The following is a 19,715-nucleotide window of genomic DNA, read 5'->3' as shown; positions in this document are numbered from 1 at the left end:
AAGATTAGCCTGACAGGGCACAGGACCCCTGGACTTTTGTCCCCAGATTTAAGGCATTGGCAGAGGGTTGACATGGCAGCTAGGGAGGGCAGGGGGCCCTTCTGCAGGGCTTCTGCAGGGCTCAGCCGCCCCCAGCTCAGACCCTCCCTGGAAGCTGCTGGGGATGCACCTCACGTTGCCTCCTTCCGGAGGCCTCTCTCTGTCCCATTTCCTGGGGCCTCATTAATTCCTCCCCACCTCACCCCGTGAGAAAGCAGGTCTGTGCTGAGCCTGGCCCAGGCCCAGAGCTGGGTCTCAGCACACCACTGGCTGGTTTGGGAGGCAGGGTCGGGGTGGAGTAGGGGACTCACCCTGTCCCCACCCTTATCCCAGGGAAAAAGGCAGGGCAGGCTTCCATCACCATCCATGTCCCGGCTCCCACACCACTTTCCAGGAACCCAGGGACCATGGAGATCAAGAATATAAAGCACAGCTGGTCTTATGTATAATATTTATAAAAGGGGGCTGCCAGACTCTCCATCCCTGCCCCAGATTGGCCCTTGGGGTCTCTGGCTCCCAGGGGCAGACACGTTCTGGGCCTCAGCTTCTTTCTTCTCCCAGCAGTGGAATGTGAGCTATGGCCTGGGCTTGGGGTGGGGGGAGTCCCAGCCTCCCCAGGACTGGTGAAAGACCAGGAAAGGGGCCCCTTGGGGTGTCCACACCAGCCTCACCCTCAAGCATAGGGTGAGGGGGTTCTGCTCCCGGTGGAGGGGATGGGAAAGAGGACCAGGTTATCCAAGGGCCTGAGCCCACGAAAGGGGCCTAGGTGACAGAAGGAGGAAAGGCAAGCAGGCTGAGGGAGATGAAGCCCCAGGGTGCAGACCATGGCCCAGGAGCAAGGTGGCGGGATGACTGCAGGCCTAATTCAGCTCTTTGTGCCCCTACAGGCTATGCGACCTTAGGGGGCAGCTGCTGGGCCTCAGTCTATGCACCTGTGCAAAGAGAATAAGGGGCTTGGGTGGGACCTGAGGCAGCAGGAAGGGAGCAGGGGTACAGCCCCACCTTGCTCCCAGCTCAGGAAGCTCCTGTAGGCCAGGAGCTCAGCAGGGTAGTGGCCCAAGGGCCTTGGTCCTGGCTCTAACAAAAACTTCGACAGAGAGGACATGGGGCAGGGCCAAATGCCATAGTGTTCACCACGTCTTTCTCTTCCCCCTCCAACTGGCCACTGGATGGGAGCAGGGGCTGAAGAGTCTGGGCAGGGGTAGGAGGACAAGTAGACAGAACAGGATGGGGGTCATCCTAGTGGCTTCCTCCATGCCGACTGGTCCCCGAGATCCAGTCAATAATGATGAAGCTCAAGCTCATGGTCATCAGCAAGAGGCCAAGGGCAGCAAAACAAAGGGCCTGTGGGGTCAGAAGTCAGGGTCAGGTCTGAGGTCAGGGCAGCCCCCTCATCCCCACACTAGCACACCAACCCCCAGGCCCTTCGCACCAGGATTTTGGGGGTAGATCTTGCAGGTTCCTTCTCTGTGGGCATGATGCGAAAGTAGAAGATGGCAGGGAAGATGAAGATGAGGCATGGGGCAGATGTGGCACCTGCAAAGAATAAGGCATGGCCACCACTGGCTCACGTCTACCTATTGGCTAAGGTTCAGGGTGGACCCTTTAATGAGATCAAACATTCCTTGATGAGGGAGTCTTGTCTCGAGACTCCACTCGAGAGCTCTGTCTGATTCTGGAGAGCCCATCAGCCCCTCCCCTTGTTCTCTGTCTACCAGGATAGAAGGCTAGTGCCTTTGGTGTCAGAAAACTCTGTCAGTGAATGAAGCTGGCAAAGAGAAGAGGCAGACCAAGAGACAGAGATGAAGTTTGAGGATACTGGGCCCCTGGGTATAGCTATTCCTGAAGGCTTTTCCATTAATTGAGCCAATACATTACTTTCTGTATAATTCATTTTGAGTCGGCTTTCAGACGTACAGAACCAAGAGTCCTGTCAGTGATATCAATGATACTCAGCCCCCAGGTCTGTGTGTTGGTCCTTGCAGAGCTGGGTTGCGGAGTCAGTCTCCTGAGTTGGGTCACCCCAAAGACGTCTCAGAATTGTTTGATCTTCCCACTCAGAGCCCCAACTGAGACAGTTGGACAGAACCCTAAACCTATAGTCCCATGATCCTGGGGCCCAGTCAAGGCTCTCCACTTAACAGCTATATGGCTCTCCCTTAATCACTCTAAACTTCCTCATATGTGAGGTGGGGACAAGAGCCAATGAGATCCTTAGTGAAGGCCCCTGGACGCTTGGGCTCCATTCCATCCTCCAGCACCCCCAGCAAGGGTAACTGACTCGGTGGCTCTGAGCCCTCAAAATGGATTAGGAGAGCCTTAAGAACAAATCTCAGATGGGACGCCAAGCTGTGCACATGGCCAGCAGCCATCACTTAAACGTAGGGTACGAGCTTAGGAATCTGCCAGCATTTGCAGAAGGGAAGTTCTCTGGGGCAGTACCCTGTCTCCATTCACAGCAGGGCCAGACCCTTACCGATGACCCCGAAGATGCCCAGGATGTTGGGGGCAAAGATGACCAGCAGGTTGATACAAGTGAGCAGGCCAACAGCAATGAGCACGTGCCGCAACCAGCTGAACTCGCGGTCCTGAAACAGCATCTGCTGGAGGGCGCGGCGCACCTGGGAAGCAGGGTGGGGAGAGTCATCAATCTGTCAGCCCCATCAGTCCCACCCCGCCAGTGGTCTGACCACCTGGCCACTTGCACATTGGCTCACCGGAAACAGAACAATTGGCACTGTGAGTGTGACTGCCGTCAGCACGGCCACGCGCACACACAGGATCAGCACATCAAACGGGTCCACCTTGCTGTAGGTGTGCAGCAGCTCCGACTCCACCCTGTCTGTGGCAGGCAGGGAGGGTGGTCAGCAGGAGGTCCAGGGATGGGGTTGGGCTCTGAGCCTGGGTTGACCCTGACAATGAGGAGTGGCAACACACCTCCACAGCTGCAGGGCACAGTTAGGCATCACAGACCTAATGAACGCCTATAGTATGCAGGGTGCCATGGCCACTGGCCAGCCCCTTGCCCCCCAGCCTGGCCTCTGCCTCTGCCCCCACGGTCCAGCCATACCGTAGAAGGTGAGGTAGCCGAAGAGGGCGGCCAGGAAGTACATGACATACATGACGGCGATGGACAGGTTGGAGATGTGCTGCATCTTCCTCTTGGAGGGGCTATGGGGCAGCAGGGGAGGGGATTGGTGCCAAGCTGGGCCACATTGGGAAACCCCCATGTGTCCTGGGGTCTCTCTCTGGCACCACACCCTCACCATCTGGTAGCTGAGGGAGCCTCCTTCTTGCCCCCGGTCGCCCCTTGTGGCAGCCATGGAGACCTTGGATAAAATGACTTGGCTCCTGTCACTCTTTCCTCCCTTTAGGACCACATCCATTCTCCCCTGACCAACTCAAGGCAGCCCCCTCCCCCTCTCCCAGCCACGGATACCTACTCCTTGAGCTCTGTATAGATGGGCAGCACCTCAGGGTGGCAGACAAAGGCGAAAGCCATGATGGGGATCGTGTACGCCGTCTGGCAAAACAGGGATTCTGTGTCAGAACAGCCCCTGACACTCTCACCAGGCCCACTGCCCCCTCCCTGGTCTGTTGCAACCTGTGTGTTGAGGGTGAAGTAGCTCGGGGTGCAGAAGGCTGCGGCCTCCGTCTCAACCTGCAGCCCCGCCTCCTCCTTGATGACCTCCACGAGGCTGAAGTTGCCTGTCACGTTGGCTAAACTGGGGGACAGCGGGCAGGGCACGTGGAACTTTTTGTAGATGACCTAGGTGGGGGCAGGGAAGGATGAGGGTATCAGGGCCAGGCTAGGCTGCCTGTGGAGTCACTGTGAAGCCACATCTAGATCAGGACTGGAGGAGCTGCCTTCTGACCCAGGCTTCCCAGAAAGACCTGCCCCCCTCCCTCGACCAGCGTGGGGGGGGGGTCACTCACTGCAATTAGGAAGAACACCATGCAGCTGAGAGAGAAGCCACTGGAGTAGCCTAGGTAGCCTGTAAAGTTGGGGAGGGGGGTGGTGAGACCAAAGGTCCCCTCCCATGCATCCCTCTAAGGCCCTGGCCCTGCCACACTCACCAAGCTGCCGCATCAGTGCCAGAGGCAGAATGACGATGACAGAGACCAGGATCACCAGGTAGTTTCCATTCATGTACCAGTCCCTGCAGGGATGGGAGTGGGGAGCCGATATTAGAGTCCACTCAGCCTCGGGTGATGGGGCCGCCTGACCCCCAGCCGGGGTTACCCGTGGTGCCACTGAGTGATCTCTGAAGAATACTTGTCCACAGCTCTGAGCCTCCCTTTCCCCATCTGCAAAATGGGCCCACTCCCAACACTCTCCTGGACAAGGTGAGGACTAATACACTCAGCTCCTGCTTGGTAACCATTACAATTACAGTCACTGTGGTTGTTTTTCCTAGGACACACAGGTCTGGGTCCATCCTCCCCATGGAGTGGCCCCAAGGGGCCCGAGGGGGTGGGTGGGATGAAAGGACCTGGGTCTGAGGCATTTTCCATGGGGGTCTCAGGGACTTGCCAACCACCTGAGCTCCTTGTGGTTCCCCCCAGCATCTGCATCCTGCATCATCCTGCCCCACGCCCTCAATGGACAGTGGACACAGGGAGCTAAAGGGATGAGGAATGAGACCTTCCTTCAAGGGCAAACCCAAAGGCCAACTCCTTGGGAAAGGCCCCCAGGGCCTGGCGGCAGAATCCTGGCTGTTTCCCTCCTCCCAGAGCTACTTGCAGCCATGCAGCCTTTCTGCTTGCCGGGGCTGTATTGTCAAGGGCAGGGCCTGGCTATCTTCTCTGCTCCTACCCACAGAACATGCTTATGCCATGAGAACTGGCTAAACTGATGATAGGCAACTGGGACACTGTAGGCTTAATTTCTTGGTTGGGGCGAGGTGGTGGGGAGGCTAACACCCAAGCCACGGTCAGAAATAGCAGGAGCTTAGAGCTAAGCCAGAGGTTCTCAGGTGCTCTGTGCTCACAGGCTGGGTCCACGGCTAGGCGGGCCGGCTTTCTCAGCCTCAGACTACCCCCTGCCCCACATGGCCCTCCTGGGAGTCTTCCCCAAGGTGCTTCATAAACAAGTGTGCACAGAATGGTAGCTCTGCCGGCAGCTCTCTGCGCCCCACCTCCACCCTGTCTTGTCTCTCCCACTAGCCCAGCCTGGGCTCTGCTAGTGGTGGACATAGAGGGTTAGACTAGGGCCTCCCACCCTCACCCAGCCCCGCCCCACCCTGGGGCTCACGAGGTCCGCTCCTCCAGGTTCAGGAAGGTCTGTATGACAAGGGGCAGCTCGGACTTGATGATGTACAGGTAGCTGGACATGGCTGGGGGGAGAGAGGCAGGTCAGCCAAACCAGCCAGGCTTCAGCCTGTCCACCGTCCATCACCTGCCCATCAGCCTCACCTCCGATGTTCTGCAGCGCAATGGCCAGGGCTGCCGCCAGCTTTCCTGGGGTCCCAAAGGCACGGTAGCCCAGCTGCTCATAGGCACGGATGCCTGTGGGGACAGGGAATCAGGACAGTCAGGAGTGCTCTCCTCAGCCCACTCCTCCCTGCTACAGGCCAGGTTTGGGGCTCACCCACGATCCCTGAGGACTTGAGTAGCAGGTGGATGGAGTAGCTGGAGAGCAAGGCGACGGCCGTCAACAGGAACCTGGGGAAGGTGGACGAAAAGAGGTCGCTGGGGCTCCTCTGGCAGGCAGGGGGCAATGAGCTCCGGGAGGCCTGGGTGTGCGGGGTCTGTGACCCAGGTGTCTGGACCCCCAACATGTGTGGATGCAAACTCAGCAGGCCCCAGGGGTGGTGAACATCACCTGGGCTGACCCAGGGTGGCCATGACCCAGAAGGGACCCTCTGAGCACCACCTCCCCTTGAGATCTTGGAAGAAACATGTTTTCCATTTAGGCTGCAGGGCAGAGCTCTGAGGTAAGGACACGTGTACCCACAGAAGGCCTGGCCATGGGGTTTATCCATCATGTGTAAATGTGGTAGGACAGACTCAGTCCTGTTAGGCTGGCCCCGTGTTGTCATCTCAGCGGGTTTACTGGGAAATGAGGTATATTTGTCTGGCCACGGCTGTTTTTTTCAGCTGTGGTTTGGGTTGAGTGTAAGTGCCCACCCACTGCAGCCTGGGTCTTGTGACAGGAAACTGGCAGGTCCTGGGAGGTCAGGATCGGTGGCCTGTTTAGGGCTCCTATCTTTAGAAGGTTCGCTGAGGGCACTCACAGGAAAAGGATGATGCCCGTATTGGCCATGGCGTAGGCGAGCCCCAGGATACCACTGCCCATGATGGCGTTACTGAGGTTGAACACTGACATCCCGAATGATGTCTTCCCCTCGAACTGCAGGCACCAGAGTGAGACGGGAGGGGTGGGATGAGTTAGTAAGTTGTGGAGGGTAAATCAGCATTCCCTCACACCATCCCTTGGCCTCCCATCGCTGCCCCATAGCACCTCATTACTGCCCTCAAGCTCCCAGGGGTGCCCCCGAGCCCCTGATGGCCACCCCTGCTCACATCAGTGAAGTGTGGCTCCTTGCTGGGACTTTTTGGTAGGAAGCCTTCACCCTCAACACAGATCCGTCCAGGGCCCTCGACCCTGCAGGCACAGACCAGCCAGGCAGCTCAGCTCCAGCCCCTTGCCCTGCACCCTGCCCTGCCCTAAGCCATGAATGAGTCCCTCGCTCACCTCTGGTTGCCAGCCATGGGGGTGGCGACAGGGAGTAGCCCCTCCAAGTGTTTGCCGTTGGGTACCAACTCTACCATCTCCGTCTGCAGAGGTGCCTCCATGGCTCAGGGACCACCACCAGGAACACTGGCTCTCACACTGACGCGGTCAGAAGTCTACAGAGCAGGCAGTCCCCCTGGTTATCCCCGCTCCTTGGGCTCACAGCCCAGACTCCCACAGGAAGTGTGCAGCTGTAGCACACCTCCCAGAAGTTCACTGAGGACATACATGTTCATGCAGCTCTGCCTGCTGCCACCCTGGAACCTGCCATTGAGGGGCAGAGCTCAGATACCTGAGTTCTCCAGGACATTCTGAGGTGACACCTCAGCCAGTACCTAGCACTCCCCTGCCACATATACATACCGACCCAGGCAAGCCCTTGGGGCCTCAGTTTCACCATCTGTGAAGTAAAGCTCAGTTGGATGACCTAAGTTCAGAGCCCAGTGGTGTCAGGACCCCAGGAGGCTGAGTCCCAGGCCACCAGACCCCACTCTGGGGATGGGTCCTGGACTGATTGCCCCTCCCTGATATTAATACTGGGAGACAGTTTCCTGTGCCCTGTGTGCCAGGGGCCTCCTAGCCAACCTAGAATGGCGCTGCCCGATGGCTGGAGGCCTCGGGAGAGGGCGAGGGCTGTGGGCCCTGTTCCCAGCCACCCGGCGGGCTTTGCTGGCAGCCAGAACAAAGGTCCCTCTGTGGGCTGAGAGCTGGCGCTGGGAACGGCAGGCGCAGAGGCTACCCCCCCGGAGCCAGGAGGCCTAAGGCGGTGCTGGGTGGCTGGACACCTGGACCCTGCCCGCTTGGCTGCAAAGGGCCCTCAGGGGCCTTCCAGGAAATGGGTGCCTTGGGGCCCAGTTCTTTGGGCCACACAGGCCTCACCCTCCACACAGCTCTGGCCTCAGGGCCATGTTCTCTTTCAAGCCTCTCCTCCCCTGCTGGGGAACCCCCCACCCTTAGGTACCCACACTTTGAGGAGACTCCCCACTTCCTGGAGCCCCAGGTCAGGAACTCAGAACCTTGGCCAGCTGTAGACGGGCCTGGACCACTGGATCAGTCTTCCCTGCTCTGCTGGACCCCAAAGGGATCAGCTCCCCTCCTCCCCAGGCCCAACTCTGCCCACTGCCCAGACAACTCGCTAGCCCCTCGCCCATCACTGGCGCTGGGAGCCACCTAGCCCATGCCCAGAAGGTACCTGGGCATCGTGTCCCCAGGATCTATAAGGACATCCTGAAGGCCAGATAGGCCAGCAGGAGATTTGAGGCCAGAGTGGAGACCAGGGAGGGGGCAGCACTGCCAGGCAGGTCAGCCAGAGGCTAGTCTTGATGTCATGGCACCCCCTCCACTTGGGAACCCTGAATCCTGCCCCAAATCCCCCATCCCCACTCCAGATCCTGAGGGTCTCAGGTCTGCTCCTGAAGCTGGAGCACCAGGGGTCTCAAACTCAGCATTCAGGGCAGGGTGGGTAGGGGAGGCTAGGCTCAGGACTCGGGCCTCAGGCCACAGGCCCTGGTGTTCTGGAGGCAGCAGCCACACAGAACTGACCAGAGGACCTCCCTGCAATGGCCCCAGGCAGCCCCAAGCCAGAGTTCAGATCCTAGGTACCTCAGTCCTGAGTACCCCATACCTGGCACCCTTGGACCCCTCAACCTACCTCTCCTTCCTCTGATGCTGGCATCTGAACCCTTCTCTCCTCCAGCCTGTCCACATAGGATCATGACAATTTGAGCATCTCTTCTAACGCCCTCTTCCCCTGGACCAGAGTCCCTAAGGTAAGCCTGTCTTCTTCATGCCCCTGCCCTGAGCCTCACCAACAGCACCCCTCCAAGGATACCAGCACCTGGTCTCCAGAGTCACTCCAGAGTGCCCCCTGGCTCTCAGCTGGGGTTGCCCTTGCCTGGCCTTCCGCCCGGGGCAGGCTTGGACAGGCCCTCCGAGTGTGCTGAGTCAGCAGCCTGGACAAAGCACTTTCTCTGCCTTAATATTCCCTAGTAGCCAGGCAATGCCTCCAGGGAGACCACAGCCCATGGCATGGTCATGGCCAAAGTGCCTGAGGCCCTGGCTCCAGGCTCCCCATCCCCTCAAGCAGGACCTGGGCCTAGACCTTCAGGTCCTGCCTATTACTCATGACCAGTCACTGCTGGGTCTCAGGCTGGCCTGAGATCCCAGAGAGGACATGGAATACTCCTCTTCAAGTGGCTTCCAGTCTGGAAGGGACAAAACCCACACAGACATCCCCCACCCTATGGCTCCTGCAGGGGAACCCCAGCACATAGTGTGGCTTTTAACCAAGCCACATAGTGCTGGGACTCAAAAAAGAAGAGAGAGGGGCATCAAGGAAGGCTTCCTGGAGGAGGAGGTGAGGGAGCCAGTTCTGAAATTCCAGCAGGAGCCCCCAGGATGTGGAAACAAGCAAGAGTATCTCAAGCAGAGTGCACAGCATGGGCAAAGGCCCTGAGGTATGGTATAAGGCAGGCTGTGAGGATAGAATGAAGGTTCCGTGGCTATAGACAAGCCTGAAAGGGCCTTGAAGTCAAGGTCAAGGAATCTGTACTTCAGTTAGGGCAAGGCTAAGGGCTGGGGGGCCAGGGTAGAGATTAGTACTGGCCTGACATGTGGACCTCCAGGCATTTCCTGAGGCTGGCAGCCCATTTTTGACAGTTCCTGTCTCTCAGGCCTGCCGCCTGCCAGGCTCCTTTGCATCGGGTATCGGAGTAGACTCAGGGGATAGCCCCTGCCTGAGGAAAGCTGCCAGCAGATTCTGACCAACTGTGGGAAAAGCCCAGAGTGGACACTCTGGATCTGAGGCCTGACCTGGCCCTGCCTCACCATGTGACCATGGACAAAGTATTCCCCACTCAGGACCTCAGTGTCTTCCTGTCTTCCGGGGGTTCTGTGAGGTTTGACCAAAGGTGGGGACAGAGTGAGAAGCCTCCCTGAGGACTTCGCTCCCAGAGCAGACCACAGGCTCCCAGAGAGGGGTCAGGCTCTTGGGTGGGGAGATCACTGCGACCTTGGGCAGATCATCAGAATGGCATCTGTCATGGGTGTAGCATTGGTTCAGGCAGTAAATCGATGGTCCAGGCCACTGCCCTGGGGCCTGTTTGCTCTGTGGAGAGATAAGGGGGGGGGGGTGTGCAGAAGCCATGGGGATAGCATAGCAGGTAATGCCCGCCCACGCAAACATCACAGGGTGAGAATTCGTCAGGCACACCTCCTCGACAGGCGTTGAGTTTGGCTAATTAAAGATTTCGAGATCCAGGAATCCAGGCCACCGTGGGGCCACTGCTTGTGTCAGCTGCTATGGGAAGCTCACCTCTCTGTCCCCACATCCAGGGCCTTGGAGCCACCAGGGCTCTGAGCCCGACTTTCCTCCCCAGTGATCAGGGACGTGAGTGGGTCTGCAGTAGCAGGCTAACTACAGGGAGTCAGTCACACTGTCCTTCTTCCCTCGGTCTGTAGCCACATGTGCTGGTGGAGGCACAGACCCCACAGAGCTTGCTGCCATGGCCCCTAGGCTCCTTGTGCCTGGGCAGCCCTCACCTTAGCTCAGATCTCAGGTGAGAGGCGGCTGGCCTGGCTTAAGGGTCCACTGTGGTCATCCCTGGGGGCCCACGGATGAGGGCTGCCCCCAGTTCTAGTTCACCAGTCCTTACTTACCACTCCCCTCATTAGCTGAGAGAAGGTGTCCCTCCCTAGAGCCCCTTTGCCCACCCGCTTCTCCAGGTTTCAGAAGGATAACACCCCCCTCGGACAAGCTATCAGTTAACAGGGAAACTGGATTCAACAGACACACCTGGATTGTATGTTCTCAAGGCAGAGCCACAGAGATTGGTGTGGAGCTGATTGCTGAGGTCAGGGGTCTAGGGACAGGGTGTGTGGGCGGGTGTTCGGAACGCGGGAGGATACTAAAACAAACCCCTTGCCCCTCCACCAGACCCACAACTCCAGATTTTGACATCAGCAGATCCAATCTTCCATCCACTACTCCCCCATTGCCAACAACACCGAGTAAGTGGCTAGTGTGTGGCCAACATACGGCTGGTACTGAGGGGGTAGCATGCAGGAGGGGAAGGCAAATGGTGCAGAGCACTGATGTGTTGGCCACACCAGCCCCTCATCCCCTAGCTCTCTGGCCTGGTGCTTCTGTGTTCCGGGTATCCGGAAGTGTCTAGGAGGATCTGAGGGCCCCAGCTGGGGCCGGAAGATGGACTTTCCTGTGACAGGGTACATTTTCTAAACCTAACAGACGCTTAGCATTGGGCCTATCCCCAGACACCTAGGCCTCCCCTTCTGCGCACCCCTGGACCCTCCTTGCTCAGATTGCCCCCAGTGGAAGCTGCAGTCGGAACCTCTTGCCTCAAGACTGGGCCAGAGCCAGCAGCAGCCCCCCGCCCCCCACTGCCAGCCTGCTGAGAAGGACGTGCAGCCCGAGGCTCAGCTGAGGCAAAGGACAGGACATCACGTGCCTGTGGCCCCCCCAGGGGCAGGGGAGACCCCGAGCCAGCCAGCCCATCCTCCTCCCTGCTGACTCGGAATCCCCTGGAGGCGGCCAAATATTTGGACAGCCGGACTTCTGGCCCCAAAGAAAGCTGGAGTGGGGGCCTGGGGCAGCTCAGGACTCACTGGAGACCCCGATGGGGGGGCAGAAGGCAAGGTCAGCCCAGAGGAGAGGCGCCATCCAATGTCAGGAAGAAGCAGAGAGAGTCAGAGGGAGGGCAGAGAGAGACAAGGAGAGAAAACACACACACATGATATCTGTGTCCATGCATACTGATCCAGACCAAGAGACAGGCACGGGGAGATAAAGAAATGCAGACGGATCTAGAGGGACACAAATAGAGAAGAATACACAGAGAGATGGGTGGATAGACATTCAGACAGGGAGACAGACAACCAGATAAGTGAGAGACAGATCGACAGAGATGGCCAACCATTTAGAGATAGCCAGATGGAGAAAGAGACAGAGAGATAGCAAGACAAGACAGAGCATCCCAGAAGGTGCAAGAAGTAGAGGGAGCCAGAGGCCCAGGTGAGGGGGCAGCAGGCCCAGTGAGCACTGCAGGGATGCCACAGCATTTCCAGGTTCCTACGAGGGCAGGTTATGCTCCCATTAGCCAGGTGCAGACATCCAGAGGGTGGGACTGAGCCCACTGGGGCCACAGGCCAGGCCCAGCTGGAAAGCTCAGAGCCCCCTAGTCCAGCACCCATGGCTTGTCTACCCACACAATAGGAAAGGTATACGGAGAGGACAGTCAGTTGAAGTGACCCCCATCCTCAGCAGCCATGCACGTGTGCAGACGTGCTGGCTGAGAGGCTGTGTACAGGACGTGGCCCGCAGAGCGGAAATTCAAATCCAAGCCACCCCAGGCCGCTGGCCGGAAAGCCCCTCCTGCCCAGCAGCTGGTCCTTCCCTTCGGCCCCCAGAAGCCCTGCCTGGTCCTCTAGAGCGCCCCCACCATGCATCTGTCTTATCCAAAGTCCAGCCCTCCATCCACCAGATTGAGTGTGCACAGGCACACAGTAGGTACTCAGTAAATATTAAATAAATAGAATGGGTTCAAGGTCTTTGGCAAGCCTCCACCCCATTTCACCTGCTCCAAGTGGCGCCTGGCTCCCCAGCCATGTCTGCACTGGAACATCCTCCTGCAGTGCCCCTATCCTATTATGGTATAGACTGCACATCCCGTCCCAGTTTTCTGTGCACACAGATGCCAAAACTGTACCTCTCTTGTAGCCAACCACTCCCCCAAAACATTTTCCCCCTCAGACTGAGTGCCTGCACCCTGCCCAGCCCAGACTTTCAGGGTGCACTCAGTTCAGCTCAAAAACCTTCCCTGCCCCCCACCCAGAGACCATGAACCACCCAGCTTGTCCTGTTGCACCTCAGTTTCTCCACTTTTCCAGGGCTCTAAGGCTACTTGCTAGGGCAGCAGGCACTAGGACAGGAGCAACCAGCTCTCATGCTCTTGCCACCTGAAGCCTGGATGGGGGGGATGTTTGTGACATGGGCCCAAAGAACCAGTACAGAACAAAGGGTGGCTTGGGAAGCCAGTGAGGACAGTGGCTCTATGGGCCCAGGCAGAACAAAGTTCTGAGATGTACACTCCCACCCTCCCCAGAGACACAGCCCCCAGCCCTCAACCTCAAGGAGTCCGAGATTCTCATTACTGATCCCAGCATTCCAGCCCTCTTAGGGATGTGCCAGGCCTGGCCTCATCCACCCCTGATTTTTCCCACCTTTGGTGCTTCCTGCAGGAAGCCTTCCATGTTTGTGCAGAACCTCCCCCTCTCAAAATGGACCTGTCCTTGGATCTCTCCAGCTTGCTATGCTCCAGACTGAGAACCTCTGAGGCATTTGCTTCCTTTCCAGAAGGAAGTGAGCCCCCATGCCAGACTGTGTACTAGAGAGGAAGGGCCCCTTTCAGGTCCAGCACAGTGGCTGAAGGCAGTCATGGAAGGAAGGACAGGACTGGCAGGCTGAAAGAAGGATGGGCCTGGGTCGAGGTGGCTCCCACGGGGCAAGGACCTTTGACTTAGTCTCCCCAGACCTGTCCCAAAGCCTACACCTGGGCTCAGGGCTCAGGTTACTGTGGGGGGGAAAGGATGGATTCCCACAGGCCCCGCCCCTGGCCTCCCCCTCCCCGGGTGTAAACAAACGCACGCACTCGCTGTGGCCAATCGAAGGGGCCAATCGGGTGGGGGCGGGCTCCTGCAAACCTAGTCCCGGTCCTTTCCCTCCGCCCCTGAACGCACTGTCAGCTCTAGGAGCTCAGACCGAGCCTCGCCCTCAATCCAGGGAGCCACGCTCGCCCTATGCCCGCCATGCCCGCTGGCCTGGCTGCAAATGGCACGGACTCTGGGACCAACATGTGCCACGCGGCCCCTCAGGCAGCCTGGCCCGATCTGCCCTCAAGCCCCTGCCTAACGCAGCGGGATAAATATACCCTGACGCCCGGCGTGCCAGCGGGCCGATTTGCTTGTCAGGCGCCCGTCGGGGCAGCGCTCCAGGGCCTGCTCCCGGCCCTCTTAGGCCCCCCTCCGGGCCCTCTCGAGCTCGCGCCCTTGGACCGTGCCTCGGGAAACCCATCGCGTGCCACCCTAGCCCCCAACAAGGCGTCCTGTGACCCCAGCCCTGGGTGCTGCCGACCTCCTGCTATCCCGCCCGGCCCTGCGAGAGGCCCCAAGACCACGAGGTGCTCCTCCCAGGACACTAGCTCAAGCTGGGAGCTGGCGGGTCCCCAGACCTGCGCCTGGAGCGCTCGGGGCTTTGGCTCCCCGGAGGCTGGGGCGCCTGCCCGGAGCCAGGGCGGGCGAGGGGACCTGCCCAGAGCCCAGCTCCGGACGCGAAAGTGGACAGTAGGGCTCCGCCCGCTCGGTGCCCCTGGACGGGGGGTCGGCGCCCCCAGCAGTACCTGGCCTCGCGGGTGAGGACGCGCGATGCTCAGCTCGGGCCGGTGCTGTCCGCTCTCCTCCCGGCTGAGCGCAGCGGCAGGGGATGAAGGGCGCTCGGCCCCGCCCCCGGCCCGCCCCTGGCCCGCCAATCCCCCGCGGCCAGCAGGAGGAGGGGCAGGTCTGAGGAGAGGCGGGGGCCCTCCACTGGCCTGGAGCAAAGGGGCAGCCTGAGCGCTAAGGAGCCTTAGGAGAGCAGCTGCTGCGGGAGGGGCTCAGTTGAATCTTGTTGGGGGAATGCTTTAGTCCAAAGCAGATTCTCTCTGAGGTCTCTGAGCGCCCCCTAAGCCCTGAAATGCTCTGCCCTCACTTCCCTCAAGCCAGAAGGGGCTCTTCCGCTAAGAGGAATGGGAACAGGGCCATGCTTAATCTCAGCGAAGGATGCCTTGAATGGGGGACTTTAACATCACTTAGGCACAAGATGTCTTTTCTGCCTGCCTCACCCTTCCCAAGCAGAGGTGGGATAGGGTGAGGACAGGGGCTCCCTGCATCAATTCTGTCTTCACCCCAGATACTCAGAAAAGATTGAGGGTAGACAAGGGTAGGGGCAGTGAGGACGGGGCGGGGGTGGGCAGAGGGTGCGGGAAGCAAGTCTTGGAGTCTTGGCTCACGCTGAGCCTTGTCTGGATCTCCCTGGCCATGCCCCCATTTCCTTATTTCTAAAGAGTAGGAGAGGGGCTTCCCTGGTGGCGCAGTGGTTGAGAGTCCGCCTGCCGATGCAGGGGACACGGGTTCGTGCCCCGGTCCGGGAAGATCCCACATGCCGCGGAGTGGCTGGGCCCGTGAGCCATGGCCACTGAGCCTGCACGTCTGGAGCCTGTGCTCTGCAATGGGAGAGACCACAACAGTGAGAGGCCCGCGTACCGCAAACAAAAACAAAAACAAAAATAAAGAGTAGGAGACAGCTGTGTCTGCCCATGGGAAGTGGGGCCTGGGACTTTGTGCCTCAGGGGAAGGGGTTTTAGGGTGACCCTACCTGGCTGAGGGCTCCTATCCCACCCCTGCCTGCTTCCCACCCAAGGCCTTAGTGCTCAGAGGTGTGTGGTGGGTGTTAAGGCCCACCAGCCCAGGAGCAACCAGCAGGGAGCTGGGGGAGGCCTTGACCTTGGGGGTGAGCTGGGGGGGGTGTTTGCAGAACAGCTGTGTCCCTTGCTTCTCAGCCACTGGCTCTGATCCGATTAATCCATGGCCTCTGCTGTTCCTAGTCAAGCTGGATGTCTCTGTGTCATGTCTGCCCCCCTCCCTGGTATTGGGGAGAATGCCCTCAGAGGACAGGCCTCACCCCTTCCCTGTCCTGGGCTGGGAGTCAGGACTCCAGGATTCCCTTCCGCCCGACTCACAGCACCCCCGCAGCCAAGCCCTAGCGTACCTCAGTTTCCCTCTGCGTCACAAGGAAATGGCTCTGGCTTTTCCCATGGCCTGAAGGCAGTGGGTTAAGGGGAAGCTGTGAGCCAAGGGGACTCAGCTTTGGCTGGGAGAACCAGGGGATGGGAGGACTAAAGAGAAAGGCATTGGGATGGTGGCAATCCTTGAAAACCTCAAACCATCTAAGCTCCCTCCCTGCTGATGGCTGAAAAATAGGAAGGGACTGGCTCTACCCCTTGATCTGGGGCTGGTGTAATCCCAGATCACAGCTTACTTTGGTCATGAGAGACCCTAAGATTCTCACCCTTTGAAGGGGCTTGAGGACTGCCTGTGGGACAGAGTCAGATAGGAGAGGTGTTGACCAGGGTCTCAGATCTGCCCCCCACCTCCCAACTCCAGACACCCTGGATGCTCACAGAAGCCATTTGCAAAGGGCTGGGTGCTCCTATTGGCAGTTCCTGAGGAGCCAGGCCTGGCTTCAAGGTCACCCAGCATGTGGGTGTTGGGGTCCTCAACCCAGACCAGCTGGGCTGGGCTGCTGTGGGAGCCCTGAGGGTGGTGTGAGGTGGGGTCCCTGGGCCAGGCCAGTTGTGGCCAGGCTGGGGGAGGGGCTGCCCGATTGTTGATGCTAGGCCCGGGCCCCAGCCAGGGCAAGCACAGCTCAGAGGCCTTTCCCACCACCTGCCAAATCTCCCAGCCCAGCCTGAGGTGGCTGGACAGTTGGCAGCCATTATGGGGCTCTGAGAGGTACCAGGCATCTTCTCCCAGAGGCTGAAGGGAATGTCTATCTACGCAGCTGCTGTGCTGGGGGCAGCCACCTGGAGTGGAAGGGGGGGAGCTTTATCTCAACCTTCGGCCCAGTCCCCTACCTCCACTCCCCCATCTCCAGAATCTGAGACACAGGCCCAAGAAACTGTCAGAGATATGAGACAGAACAGGATCCTAGAATCACTCAGACTCTCCTTCCAGGGTCCTGGCAGCCCTTTGCTCTGTTCCTCCCTCTTTAGCCTCCAGTTAGGCAGCCCCCTCTCACCACACCAGCACCTCCCCTGGCACACCATCTACACAGTGTCCCAAGACCCTCTTTTACAGTGAGGCCCCATCTTCATGTCCAACCCAGTCCTCCCCAGAGCCTAGCATCTGTATCCACTGATTCCTCGGACGCCCTGCAAGCACCTGCCTCACACCCAGCTGGCCTCTTCACCTCCCCCACTGCCCGGCTGTTCCAAGAACATGCCAGCCTTCACCTCCCTGTGCCTCTGCCCTCCTGGTTCCCCATCCTGTCCCACCTCCTTGGCAAACTCTCACTTGTCCCTCAATACCCAAATGAAAGATCGCCTCTGAGAACCATGCCTGAGCCCCTGGAAGAGCCAGCTCATCCTACCCTGACTGCGGCTGCTCTTGCCGCCCCACCACACAGCCCCAGGCTCGGTGTCTCCAAGCGCTCTGCGTGGGCCCTCTAGACAGGAAAGCTCCTGCCAGGTTAGAGTGTGCGGATCAGGAAAAGCCTGATGGAGAAGCAATCCGTGGGCTTGGCTCTGCCAAGGGGAAGAAAGGCACATGCCAGGGTGGGGAAGAGAGGGTACTGAGGATGGAAGGGACAGCTTGGCCACAGGGAACCTTGAGTGCATGTGGGATTGGCACTGATAGGCGGAGGGCTGTGTGCAGGGGCGGGACCCTTGGCCTGGAGTCATGTTGGAGCTTTCAAGGCCTCACAGGTGAGGGTGGTTCTCACCTCCATACCTCAGGCTTGAGGACCCACACCCATAGCTCCTGAATATACTCTGCCCATCCTGGTGTCTGGGAGGCTCCTCTCCGGGCACTAGCAGGGGTGTGGGGTTGTGGAAGTATAGAGGGCATCCGTAGGCAAACCCACCTCTCTGATTCTCCCCTGGCCTGAGTCCACAGAGCTGGTGACCTCTAGGCTGGAGCCTGCCCCCACAGTCCCGGAGGGCCCCCCTCTCTCCCCTGAGCTCTGGCACCCAGCTTCTCTGGCCACTGAAGCGGCTTAATGTGCCCAGGTCACGTGGGCCGTGCTACTGCCCGTGGGGAGGGCCCAAGCCCCCACCCAGTAGCCACCCGACCGGGCCCTGACGTCAGCAGCATTAACGGTTCGCCAGGCCTGTCTAATCTCTGTTCCGTGGCTGGGCCAGGTTAGTCCCGCCAGAGCCAGAGTCGAAGGCTGGGAAGGCCCCCAGGGGCACCTTGAGGTTGAGGTCAGGCAGGGATGGTGGAGGCTGGAGGTGCCCACAGTAAATGCCCCCTGCCTACAAGACCACGGTGTGGACACTGTGCCGACTCTGTGCCAGCTCCCTCTGATCCTTGGCCTTGGACTGTGAATCAGGCATTAGGCACCCATTGATCCTGCTCGTAAGGGTGCAATTACACAGGTGGGGTAAGCGGGGCTGAGGAGGCTTCAGGCCAGGAGACTCGACCCCCAGCCCCCATACTTGCTGGCCATGAACAGGGCAGCTTGAGGCCAGGCAGTGTCCTCAGTCCATGGGATCCAAGAATATTGGTTCAGAATCCCAGTCCCTAGGGTCAGAACCTGGAGCGTGGGGTCCAGGCCCTGCATGGTGTTTGGCCTCCTCTCTGTCCCTTGCCTAGGAAGGCTGGGGAGCTCATTACCTTCGTTCCGAGACAAGGTGGCCATGAGGAAGACCCCATTAACCCACCTCTCCCGCAGCTTCCTCTGTCTCAAGCCTGCCACTGCCAGCTTCTCAAAGCCTTCTGTCTTCCGCCTTGCCCCTCCCCACAAATCCCGCCATCACTCTCCCCTGCCCCACCTCACTCCAGTAAATTGTTTGGGCAGAGGGTCCTTAGCAGGGATGAGCAGCCCAGCTCAGCCAGGCCCAAAACCACCCAGTGAGGTCCTGAACCACTGGCCTGAGCCTCATCCTCCCCTCAGGACTCTAAGCAACACCATTGTGGCTGCCCATGTGTCCTGGGCTCTCTAACCCATCCAGCGTCCCTCCCCTCCACCCCATGCTCAGGCCTGGGCACCCTCACTCTCCCCTTCTAGCCCCGCACAGGCTCACAGTGCCACTTCCACCTGAACATTGAGGATGCTGCCCACATGCTGCCTTCTGCCCAGCCCCAAGTATCTGTCTGACTCCTGGACCTCTCCCCCAAGTGGCCACAGGTCCAGAAAACTCAGTCCCCTCAACACTCCTGTGCAGTCCCAGCTTGGTGGGGGCATCACATGCACTTGGTCACTACACAGATCCAGACCCTTGTCAGTGAGTCCCACTCCTTGCAGATCCTGGCTCCGCGGGGTAATGACGTAAGTCTCTTCCTCATGGACCCTCCCAGCCCCACTCCTCTCCTCCCCCATGCCCAGCCCCCAGGAAAAATATGTGCCCCTATATACATGTTTTTATGAAAAATTTTAATGATTATTTTTTCCAGAAACAGATTTGGAAAATATCATTGACGATTTTATTTCCATTAAAGCCAAGAAAATAAAAGTATAAATTCTGTTTTAGGTATAAATAAAATATTTAATATTAAAGTAATATTGTGAGTTTTAATATACCTACTTACAATTTGTTTGATGTTTTTTCAACTACTTTAATGTTCTGTAAAAAAAAAATTAACCTTTAAAAATACATAAAAACATATATAGGAGTGGACATTTTTCCTTTTGCTTCAGGGTCCAATATGGCTCTGCAGGGTTCTCTTGGATCTTGTCTTTATTTAAAATTTTGATATTCTGTTCATTATGGATTTTTTGGCAGTAATTTTGATTTTTGAAAGTATTGCATTAATATTTATCTTGATTACTGATTTTTTTGGCATCACCTTAAATCTTAATACCTGAGGTGAGTGCCTCATTTGCCTCACCCTAATCCCAGCCCTACAATTATGTTCTAGCTTCAAGGGCTTCCTGGACCCATCATCTTCTGGAGGAAGCACAGGCCCTTAGGCTGGCGTTTGGCACCTGCCCAGTCTCCCCACCCCGTCTCCCCTTCCCTGCTCCTGTTCCACTGAACTCCTGTGGTCCACCAGCCCATGTTCCTGGGCCTTATACACACTACAGTCCCTGCCAGAATGAGCTTCCACCTCACAACCCCCTCTTGATCCAACATCGTCCTTGTGAACATTTCCCACGGCTCCTTTCCCCCTC

At 58.3% G+C, this 19,715-nt stretch overlaps 1 protein-coding gene across 1 annotated transcript; it reads right to left on the bottom strand.

Moving 5' to 3' along the window:
* Nucleotides 1-311: 311 nt before the first annotated feature.
* Nucleotides 312-12,832, bottom strand: SLC38A3 (solute carrier family 38 member 3). Its single transcript, XM_027098689.1, has 15 exons — nt 6,737-12,832; nt 6,565-6,646; nt 6,276-6,391; nt 5,630-5,703; nt 5,455-5,547; nt 5,294-5,375; nt 4,117-4,199; nt 3,976-4,034; nt 3,644-3,808; nt 3,483-3,562; nt 3,110-3,210; nt 2,757-2,881; nt 2,516-2,660; nt 1,472-1,575; nt 312-1,383 (listed from the first exon to the last, which is right to left on the bottom strand). Exons 1-15 carry the CDS (start codon nt 6,835-6,837, stop codon nt 1,279-1,281), a joined length of 1,515 nt encoding a protein of 504 aa, XP_026954490.1. The 5' UTR covers nt 6,838-12,832; the 3' UTR covers nt 312-1,278.
* Nucleotides 12,833-19,715: the final 6,883 nt, after the last annotated feature.

The sequence above is a fragment of the Aethalodelphis obliquidens genome, unplaced genomic scaffold (assembly GCF_003676395.1).
Source record: "Aethalodelphis obliquidens isolate GAN/ISIS:26980383/991018 unplaced genomic scaffold, ASM367639v1 scaffold125, whole genome shotgun sequence".
NCBI lineage: Eukaryota > Metazoa > Chordata > Mammalia > Artiodactyla > Delphinidae > Aethalodelphis > Aethalodelphis obliquidens.
This window is presented reverse-complemented; position numbering and strand designations above follow the sequence as displayed.